Below are 11469 nucleotides of genomic sequence, written 5' to 3' on the forward strand. Positions count from 1 at the left end.
ATTATCGATCATAATCTCTTAGTTCCTTAATAATATTTAAACCGTGAAGTAGAAACTGGAAATTATAAAGATAAATCTACTCTACAACTACTACTAATTTTGCAATTAGTTCAATTGTTCCTTTGTAGGCAATATTTATTTTCTCTTTCATTGTTTTTAATACATTTTTTCTCCAGCTTTAATGAGGTATAATTGACAAATAAAATTGTAATACATTTAAAATGTACAACATGATGATTTGATATATGTATATGTTGTGAAAGGACATAGAATTAATTAACACACCCATCAACTCACATATTTACCTGTTTTTTTTGTTGTTGTTGTTGTTAAAACACTTAAGTTCTACTCTGTTAGCAAATTTCAATTATACAATACAGTATTATCAACTGTAATTGCCATGTTACACATTTGATCCTAAGACCTTATTTATTTTATAACTTAAAGTTTGTACCTATTTACCAGCCTCTCCCTATTTCCCTCAACCCCCAGCTCCTGGCAACCATCATTCTACTCTCTATTTTTTTCAGTGCATCATTTTTTGTTTGTTTGTTTAATTTCACACATAAGTAGGATCATACAGCATTTGTCTTTCTCTGTCTTGCTTGTTTCATTTAGCATAAGGTCCTCCAGATTCATCTATGCTGTTTCATATATCACATTTTATTTTCTTTTTCCATCCATAGGACTACAAACATTTACATTGCTTCCATACCTTGGTTATTGTGAATAATGCTGCAATGAACATGGGAGTACAAATATCTCTTTGAAATCATGATTTCATTTCCTTTGGATATATATACCTAGAAATGAGTCTGCTGAATCATACTGTAGCTCTGCATTTAATTTCTTGAGCGGACTCATTGTTTTCCATAGAGACTGTACCAAATTACATTCCCACCAATAGTATACATGGTCCCTTTCCTCCACATACTCATCAGAATTTATCTCTTGTATTTTTGGTAATAGACATCCTAACATCTGTGAATTGATATTTAATTGTGGTTTGCATTTCCCTGATAATTTGTGTACCTGTAAGCCATATATGTATTCTATGGAAAAATGTCTATTCAGTCCTTTGTTGATTTTTCAGTTGAGTTATTTGTTTGTTTGTTCTGCTTTTTAAGACTGCTTTGGCTATTGACAGTCCTTTGTAGTTCCATACAAATTTTAGGATTTTTTTCTATTTCTGTGAAAATGCCATTGGAATTTTGATAGAGATTGCATTAAATCTGTAGATTGCTTTGAATAATATGCATATTTTAACAATATTAAGTTTTACAATCCATGAACATGGGATATTTTCACTGGATATAGAATTCTGGATTGCCAGATTTTTCATTTTCTATCATTTTAAAGGCATCATTACACTATTTTCTGGAATTCATGGTTTCAAGTTTTCAGTCCCCTGTATACAACGTATCTTTTTTTTTTCTCACTGCATTCAAGATGTTTCTTTTACACTGGTTTTCAGTAGTCTAACTATGATATGCTTAGTCTTGTATGGGTGTGTGTGTGTGTGTGTGTGTGTGTGATTTTCAGATTTGTATTTATAGTCTTTGAAGTTCCTTGAGCTTTTTGAAACAGTAAACTTTTACTTTTCATGAAATTGGGGACATTTTCAGCTATTATTTCTTTGAAAAATTTTTTCTGCTAAATTATCTCTCTTTACTCCTTTGGAGACTAGTTACTCATAAGCAACACTGTTTGATATTGAATGAAAGGTCTATGAGGATCTATTCACTTTTACAGAATATTTTCTCTGTCTTCTTCACATTGGATAATGTCTATGAATCTATTTCTGGAAATAGCAAATGATGGCATACAGGACAATCCTAGCCTACAATGTGTTTTCATAGATAATGTGTTATTAGAGCACAGCCATATACATTTATTTACATATTGACTACAGCTGCTTTCTTTAGTAGTTGAAACAGTGGCTATAGGGACCACAAAACCTAAAATATTTGCTATCTGACCCTATTCAGAAAAAGTTGCTGACCATTCAAATTCTATGACTTTTCCTTATGTTATCCCCATTCTGCTATTAAGTTCATCCAGTGGGTTTTTTTTTAGATATTGTAATTTCCTAGTTCTAAAATTTACATTTGATCCTTTTAAAAATATTTTCTGTCTTCTGAGATGTTGTTTTTTCATTCATTACAAGCATAATTTCCTTTACCTCGTGGAGCATAGTTATAGTAGCTATAACTATATATAGTATAGTTTTAAGACCTTTACTGATAATTTCAACATTTGGGTTATCTCAGGATTGTTTTATATTAATTATATTTTCCTTTGAGAATGAGTGATGTTTTGCCAGTTTTTCCTTTGTCAAGCAATTTTGGATTGTATCATGGACATTGTGAATTTTATGTTCTGTAGGCTCTGGATTTTATTATATTCCTCCAAAGAGTGGTAATATATTTTTACTACCAGACAATTAACTTGCTCAGACACAAATGGCAAATTTTCACCTACCTCCAGGGACCATGGTTCAAATCTCACTTCAGTACTTTAAGATGTATCTGTGGGCTGTTTTTTGTGTGCCCTGTGAATGCATGGTTCAGGGTCAACCACAGACTTGGGCAGAGTTCAAACACAGAACATGAATCATTCCTTTACTAACTCCTGTACAGAATTCCTTCCTCTCTGGTGGCTATGGTTGTCCCAGGACCTGCCTTCTGATTTCTCAGGCCAGAAAGATAGCAGCCCATCAGAGTATAAACTCCTTGACACTGTGCAGCCACTATGACCTATTCTTGGGTCAAAACCAGAATAATGGGAATATACCACACACTGCTCCCTACCTCCAAGATTACACTCCCATTAAAAGGTGGCTCACTCTTCAGAAGTCTCTTGTAGTGCTTCTTATACTTTGTACAGATTTTATAATTGTTAAATGTGGCATTGTCAGACTGCTAAGAGTTAACTCCATCGTACCAGAAGTGCTATTAAATTTAATGTACATCCTGATACTTTGGAGTTTAAGTCTACTATCACACTATTTATTTCATTTCATTATTTTTAGTTTTTCTCATCATTTAGGTTGATCTATCATTATGATCATCATTATTATTTCATTTCTGCCTCATTTTGCTTGTTCATTATACAATCTTTTTTATTCATTTTAATTAGCCTAGAGGTATAATATACCTCATCAGACTCTCCAGGACACTCATATACTCATTCTCTTACCCATACTTTTGGCCACTTTCTTCTTTTGAAAACACTTTTCCACTTGGATACCATTTTCCTATTTTCCTCCCAGCTGGTCATCCCTTTTCAGTCTAAACTGATTCCCTGTCTTCTTCCCATCTTCTGAATATTGAAATTCTGCAGGTCTTAATCTCTGGCCCTCCTTGCTTCTCTCTCTGCTCTGTCTTTCCATGTAATCTCATCTAGTTTCTTGCTTTATATTCCATCTCTAATTAAATTCTTCCAATTTTTTTCATTTTGAGCCCTGATCTCTCTTTTGAGTACCAGTCAAATATCTAACAGCCTACTCAATATCTTCATATAGATATTCAATAGGTATGCCAAGTTTATCCTCCCTGGAACACCTGGGCACTATATTGCTGTGGTTAAAATCATAGACTATGAAGCTAGACCCAGCTCAATTCTTGTATGTCACTTAGTAAACCTGGGACAATAGGCAGTATACTTTACTCCTCTATGTTTCTACATTTGTAAAATGGGGAAAATAATAATAGCATCTAACCCACAGGGTTGTTTTGGTAAGGATTAAGCAAATTATTATTCATAAATCAATTTAAATATTTGCTTGTCTATAGTAATAATTACATAATATTTTACTATTTTTATTTTATTGTTATTATTACAAGCGTTCCTTGTTTATTGCACTTTGCTTTATTGTTCTTTGCAGATAAGTGCATTTTCCACAAATTGAAGGTTTGTTAAGCTGCATTGAGCATATCTATCAGCACCATTTTTCTAACAGCATTTGCTCACTTCGTATCTTTGTGTTACATTTTGGTAATTCTTGCAATACTTCAAACTTTTTCATTGTTGTATTTGTTATGGTGATCTGTGATCAGTAATTTTTGATATTTCTATTTCAAAAAGATTACAACTCACTGAAGGCTCAGAGGATGATTAGTATTTTTTAGCAATGGAATATTTTTTAATTAAGGTACATACATTGTTTTTTATACATAATGCTATTGCACACAATAGACTATAGTGAAAACACAAATTTTATATGTACTAGAAAACCAAAAATTTATGTGACTAGTTTTATTGCTATATTAGCTTTATTGCAATGGTCCAGAACTGAACCCAAAATATCTCAGAAGTATGTCTGTGTTATTAATTTCATCAGCATGTCCCCATTTGCTCAGGACAAAACTTTGGAGTTACACTTCACACCACTCTGTCTATGAACCATTCAATCCATGACACATCTTTGTGTTATGCCTAATTATGCAAATTATGCCTAATTTGCCTTTTGAGAGTACTTCTACCTCACTATTTCTCATCTCTCACCTGGACAATTGCAGTATGTCCTCATTGCTAGTCTCCCTGATTCTCCTCTTGCCCTCCTACATTCTATTCTATACATGGATGTCATACTTCCTCTTAAAAATGTAAATTTTTCCTATTTAATCTTTTCCATTATACCTAGAATAAAATCTAACGGCTTTGACAAAGTGGGTGGGGCTCACCTCAGCAGTTGTCTCAGCCTCCACCCACGTTCCCTTAATCAGCTCTCCAGCTTGTAAGCTAAGTCAGCTGCCTTTTGATTGGCCTCTACTGAGCCAAGAGTCTTTGCACTTGCTGTTCTTCCCTGACATGTTCTTCCCCAAATCATCACTAGACCTGCCTGTTTCCAGAGGTTCCGGTCTCTGCTTAGATGGCTCCTCCTCAGAAAAGCCATCTCTGACTATCCTATGTTAAACTCTTCCCTTACATTCCAGTGTTCCATTTCATTTGTTTGGTGGTTGCTTTGTTACTACTGTTTATCATTGATCTTCCCTAACTAGAAAATAATTTCCACAAGAGGAGGATCATTGACTATAGCATTTAGTCTTGAGGCCCCATATTTAAAATAGTACTCTTGCATATTAGGCTTTCAATAAATGTATTTTGGATCAATAAAGGCCCAGATGATAAGTTGTGATTATTTAATTTTTCCAAAAAACATAGGAAGTAGTTAAGTCTATCTACATATTAATGATATAAAGTTGAAAATTCATTGGGTAACTGGTGCAGGGGCATAAGTTTGGTTATTTATGGAGTCGAATTGATTACAATATGAATTTTGTTTGTTTGTTTTTACTATTCTACCACTCCAATGTTCCCTCTTTTCCTTGAAGGATAACTAGGATTTATATGTGTGGAAATAAGATTGGGATTGCTCAAATAAGGATAAGAAACATCTAAAATTCATGAAAATGTTTCCCTACCCACAAGAATTAAAGGAATTTCTTTAACTGACATTTGTATAATGTATATTACATAGAGTTTTTGCACTTAGAAGTAGTAATTCATTTAGCTCGGATAACAAACATATGAGTTTGGAACTTTTGTTGTTCCTATTTTTCAGATGAGGAAACTGAGATACAAATTAGTTACATGCTGTCAAGATTCCCTGAGGTGGTCCCAGGCAGTAGTACATGGAAAATGATATATCAGAGATTGTGATTCCAATCAGAAAGATTTTCTTAGTTTAGAAAACACAAAGTTGACTTTGAAGGGCTAATAGAAAAGAGGGAACATGTAACAAAATTAGTTTTTGTAAATTTCCATTCAAGTGAAAATCAGTGAGGGGAAACAATTTGTATTTTAACTCAACTTGGTATTCTCTGCAACAACTATAGCACCTAACTCTCTTTCTTATTTCCAAGCCCAGCGTGCAGAACTGCGATAGTGCAGGACTACATCAATCCCACGAGCCCAGAGATGAGTCAACTTGTCAACTAAACCAGGTACTAGGCTATGCACCAAGAGAAAGGAAATCATAAGGAAGTCCAGCATAGCACCCATATAAAAGTGAGGCCAATGGCTATATACTGAGGGGCTGATCTAAGCATCCTACTCTGAGCCTGTAGGATGGTGAGAGTATTTACATACATGCAGCAATGAAAGAGCATTCTAGAAGAGGAAAATGTGTAAGCAAAGACTGGAAAGTGAGGCCATGTGGTATATTTTAGAGGTAAGGCCATAATGTGAAAGTTGTAACATGAAAGTTCTAGTAGTGTAATGTGAAAGTTGCAGAGAAGTGTCACAAGAGCCAAGATGGGAAAAGTTGTGTAGCTTTATCTGTCATTTAAGGCATGTCAATTTCACTTAATAAATAAAAGGGAACCAACATTAGTCTACACCTAGTTGACCTTCATGCTCAGATCTTCCTGTGCCACATACATAAACAGCACCATTTCACCCTGGTCCCCAGTCTGAACATTATTTGGTTTTATATTGTGCCAAAACAAGTCATTCAATAGAGCAAAATTCAATAAAATATAAACATCTGCTTTTGTTTAAATATAATATGAACAATTAAATTATACTGGAATTTTCCCTGAATTTCCCTCTTTGGGATAATCTTTAAGCAACCTATAGACGTGTATAGTGGTTTGATATTATATCATGCCCAGACTATGTTTTTATTGGATCAAAATAGACATTAAGGGAGGAAAACATGTAAAGATCCTAGTGTTTGATGTATCTAATGCAAATACTCCATCTCAGGGTCATAATTTTGTAAGTAGGAAATCCTACAATTACTTTTCCTTATACAACCAGTAAGTATAGAGTTAAGGCAGCTGCTTGAACATTTGTCTACCAGGATCTGCAACAGGACATAAAAGGTAGGTCAACATAGATCTTATAACAAGGGCACATAGATAATGCACAAGGCACGTCATCATCTCAGAAATGGAAATACCATGAAAGCTCTGGACAAGAATCTAAACTAAACTAAGACAGCTTTAATATAAGTACATAGTAGATATCTAAGAATGTGATGCTTCATTGTGCTTGCTCTTGGATTATTGTGCTTGATTTTGGGTCATTGGCAAACTGCCACATGTGAAGAAGAGACCCCAGATACTGAAGGGATCTGGAAAATATCTTTATATATTTTTTTAATGACTAGAATTTAAAACATATTTTAATGAGAACACTTTCTCACCATCTTTACATGGAAATGACTTTCACTTTTTACTCTGAAGCAGCGAGGCCATCAGGACTTCTTTTCTTCCTGGTGCTCAGGGTTCTGAAGCCACGCCCCCATCAGTTCCCCAGCTCTCTTGAGGCACATGTTGGACATGTCCTCCTCCATTGGGAGAACTCGTGGCAGCTTCAGGGGCTTGATTCTTATCAAATGTTTAACCACTTTCAGTTTTGCATTCACCAAAGGGATATTCTTGTGAACTTGAGGACTATGTGCTTTTTGTAACCCAAGCATCCTTATTAAACCTTTCTCCCAATATGGACATCTTTTTGTACTTTTTATTCTGGTAACAATATGCAGTTTATGAGGTTGCTGTGGATACCCACCATATTTTTCATGACCTACAGGTGAAGGCTGAAAAACTTCATCTGGAATTCTTGACTTCGTAAATCTGTGACATATCCAATCTGTACAAAAAGAGGCTCTACACCTTTTGTCACCATTGATAGTGTGCCTGGGGGGCTCTGAACTATTGAGTGCAAAATTCCTGCCATGAGGGTGGTGACTGTCCTTAGAGATGGTGACTGCTAAATGTCTTTCCACCTGATGGGAAGTAGACTTCATAGAGGATACTTAGTGTGGAGGAGAAAACATTTGGGTGGGAGATGGTAGAAGTTTTCAAGTAGAAATGGTTTACACCAGGGAGTAAAAAAGCATCACTTCAATTTTTTAAGGAGGACGCTTTGTCAGTTGGAACTCTTCTAGTTTAAATGCAAATTTTGTAATGTAATGAGGTCTGGGGTGAAATTGAAGCAGGAGCTAGCTACAAAACTGCTTGGCAGGACATTGGAAATGGCTACATAGAGTTGGACATCCAAGTCAGTCAAATCTTGTGGCTTTGGATTCCATGTTCTCTTAAGTTCTATATTAGTGCTATAAGGTAGTTCATCTTAATACCATACTTCTTTAAAACTCAGCCTCAGAACACTGCACTTCCTGCTGAAAATATCAATAACCTCCTTCAAAGAGACATCTTGATTTTGCTAGATTCTTTTCCAGTGTTTGGCAGCTTGGTAAACTTTTTATTAGTCCACTTACTGTTTATTTTGCATTGTTTTGTTTTAAGCACAAAAGGGTGAAGTACTCAACTGTGTGTTTTAAACTTTAGGGCTATATCATATTAAATCACAGATACCCAGCATGGCTGAGTAAATGTTTACCTTCTAGAGCCAGCCTAAACAAAGAAAAACAACTGTCCCAAATAGTTTCTTTGCAGAATGATAACTAAAGGCTCTCTTTCCTGAAGTCTTAATCTTAATCTTAAATATTTGCTGTCCTAAATTAAGGAAAGTTATGTCTGTAGTCTTATTATCTGTTTTTCTTCATGCTCATCATAAATGCCAAAGGGTAATTCTTCCTAGAAAAATCAGTCTTTTGTGATAACATGCAATGTGTTTTTAATTAATGGAGCTGCTTGATGCTGGCAGACTAGAAGCATCTTATCGTCACATGCTGGGGGAATTCATGCAGGGTCCTGTCTGTGCATGCTGAGCCCTGGAGCCAAAGAAAAATCTCCTGTCATTAACGGCTCTGCTTAACTAGCCTACTTATTAAGAACCAAGCCATCAGTCATGCTGGATAAGCATATCAAGATATAAGGAGACGCCAGAAGCTGATGAAATATTTTGGTGAGAGCAATGACCAGTTTTGTTATAATAACTTGTGGTTCATCTCCAGTGTTCGGGGGAAAAAAGTCATTTGATGTTGCTCAATATTCTTGGGCAAAATGCAACTGTCATCTGAACCCAGAGGTAGAAAAGAGAACTTTCATTTGTTTGTTTTGTTTTGAAGGCAAAAAATGGTCTTTCAATTGGGGGACAGAGGGAGAGCCTTGAGTTGAGTCATTTCTCCTTTTTAATGGCCCTAACGCCTGGTACAAGTTACCTGTCCTCTCCAGGACTCTGTTTACTCCACTGGAAGATGAGGCTGAGAGTGCCCACTTCATGGTGAGTACATGGGATAAAGTGTTGAAAGCACATTGTGGACTATAAGGACAAAGACGCTGTTACTCCTTCTTAAAATTATGATTATTTTAGACTCGTAGAAAATTTCACCAAAGTGAGGGCTGGAAATAAACATTTCTAAATATTCATAAAAAGAAAGATATCATTATTCTCACATTTCAGATTCCCAAATTTCAGGTTTTAGTGTGAAAGCCTGATCAACAAAGGCTCCTTTCTTTTCCCCCTGAATGTTGCCAAAATAAAATGTAGGCATGAAATGTAGGGAATTTTTTGATAATGGAGCAGAGAGGTATTTATTGTTTCAGAAAGCACTTCCTGAAAACATTTATAACCATGGAGCCAATAAAATGACGGGTTCATAGATAAGTATACTGGAAGGAAACAAAGACCATTGCAACACATATTGAAACACCCTGGAATTATTCTTCCTTGTATTCTTAAACATAATTTTTACATAAATATAAAGAGTCAAAATAAAAGTTCCCTTCTGGGCTTACACAATACCCAGCAAGTGACCAATTAGAGTAAAGAGAGCTCAAACTAATTGTTTTTAATTATATGAACATAGTCCAGGTTGACTTATCTCTAAAATGGGATAATTTAATAGGCATTGAACACTCTTTTAATGTTTGAAGGATTAAATTGTTTCTGAATTATAAGCTAATAGAGTGAATATTCAATCCAACACAAGACCTTTATACTATGGAAATCATAAAATAATATAACTGCAGATAATAAGGATGTTATTTTAATAATATAACAATAATAACAACAATATTTACAGCTCATGGAATTTATGAAGATAACTGAGACAAACTAGATGGAAGAAACTTGGAAAAATGCTAACGGTGAATCTATATTGTTTCTTCTTCTTGAAGTGTTGACTCCCTAGTCTCCATATGACCACACTCTATCCTTCTTTTAAAGCCCAGGTGGAGCTCAATGTCACCCACAGAACCTTTCCTTGCTCCATATTCTCTCTCCTTCCAGTGGGATCTCTCTTGGCATTCACCTTGCAATGGAAAACTCCATGAGGGCTGAATCTTAAATATACTCCCTTTTATATCCCCCAGTGTCTTTGAGCAATACTTACATGTGTTTGATGTAGCCCACATGAAATGAATCATATGACAAAAGAGTGGTATCCTTGAGATGCACGGCTGGGTTTGTCTTACAGGGTGGGCAAGAGACAATATTAATGGCCATCCAATATAGGGAAATTTGATTTGGAGCCCCATTAGGATGCTATTCTTCCTTAATAATGAATCAGCACACACACACTGGCAAACCAAACAAGAACAGATGGGAGGCTGATCTTTGGTACTATGTAACTGGTAACTATTATTTTGTAGAGTGTATTAAAGGAAAACGACTTTCTGATCTAGGATAATAGAGAATTGATAATTCAAAGTAAACTGAAGGAGTAATGTAGATCACACAAAATTCACAGGCGTGAGAAAAGCACAGACTGTTTCAGGTCTGAAGGAAACAGGAGTTGAGATATGACGGAGAATTGGATGGACGGCCAGGTATTGTGTTTAGAGTTGGCTCTGTCCCCACCCCTCCTACCCACCACTCTTAGGGTACATGAGTCTCGGGTGCCATGTGGTGTGCTTTTGAGGCCAGAGATAACTTAATAGAGGAGATTGGGGGCTTTAAAAGTCAGAGGACATGTTACCCAAGAAATCTCAACACAACATATCCAGGGTTGTGTTCCATCCTATCAGGCTGAAAATCAGACCCTCTCCTCCCATGCCAGAAGCAGCAATCCTGTTATCAAAAACTGTGGCCACTCACACATGATCAGCTATTCCTATAATTCTGTGGAAATTAACTCAAGTACCTTCCTCAATCTAACTTCTGGTATCCAAGTAAAAAGAGAAAAATCGAGTCACCAAAAAAGACACTAAATAAAGAAAATAAACTCAACCAGCAAGAAGAAAACAAAATGTTGTGAAATAGTAAGGTAATAATAGGTCAATAAGTATATTAGTAGAAACTTGAAAATAGTTTAGTTGAAAGATTCCAGAGGAGATTATAGCTATCCTGTAGACAAGCTTCAATGGAAAAAGTATCAGTATTTATAAATATAAACATTATTACTGAAATTAAAAAGACCAAAAAAAGAAAAAATCTCCAACAGATGTCCCAAATAGTCAGATAAACTTGGTATAAGTTTAATTTAGGAAAACAAATGAAATGAAATGAATAATAAAATAAAATAAGTAATTAAATAAATAATAAAACTAAATGAAATGTTACTTGCAATGAAGATGCTAAAGATTAAAACTGTGTAAGAAAATTTAAGAG

General features: G+C 35.2%; 1 protein-coding gene across 1 annotated transcript; it reads right to left on the bottom strand.

Moving 5' to 3' along the window:
• Positions 1-7204: 7204 nt before the first annotated feature.
• LOC309810259 (large ribosomal subunit protein uL30m-like) lies at positions 7205-7759 on the bottom strand (the record flags this gene model as incomplete). Its single annotated transcript, XM_082632223.1, has 1 exon — positions 7205-7759. One exon carries the CDS (start codon positions 7757-7759, stop codon positions 7205-7207), a length of 555 nt encoding a protein of 184 aa, XP_082488349.1.
• Between the last annotated feature and the right edge of the window lie 3710 nt (positions 7760-11469).

Source organism: Mesoplodon mirus (genome assembly GCF_964341445.2).
Source record: "Mesoplodon mirus genome assembly, chromosome: 9".
NCBI classification, from domain to species: domain Eukaryota; kingdom Metazoa; phylum Chordata; class Mammalia; order Artiodactyla; family Ziphiidae; genus Mesoplodon; species Mesoplodon mirus.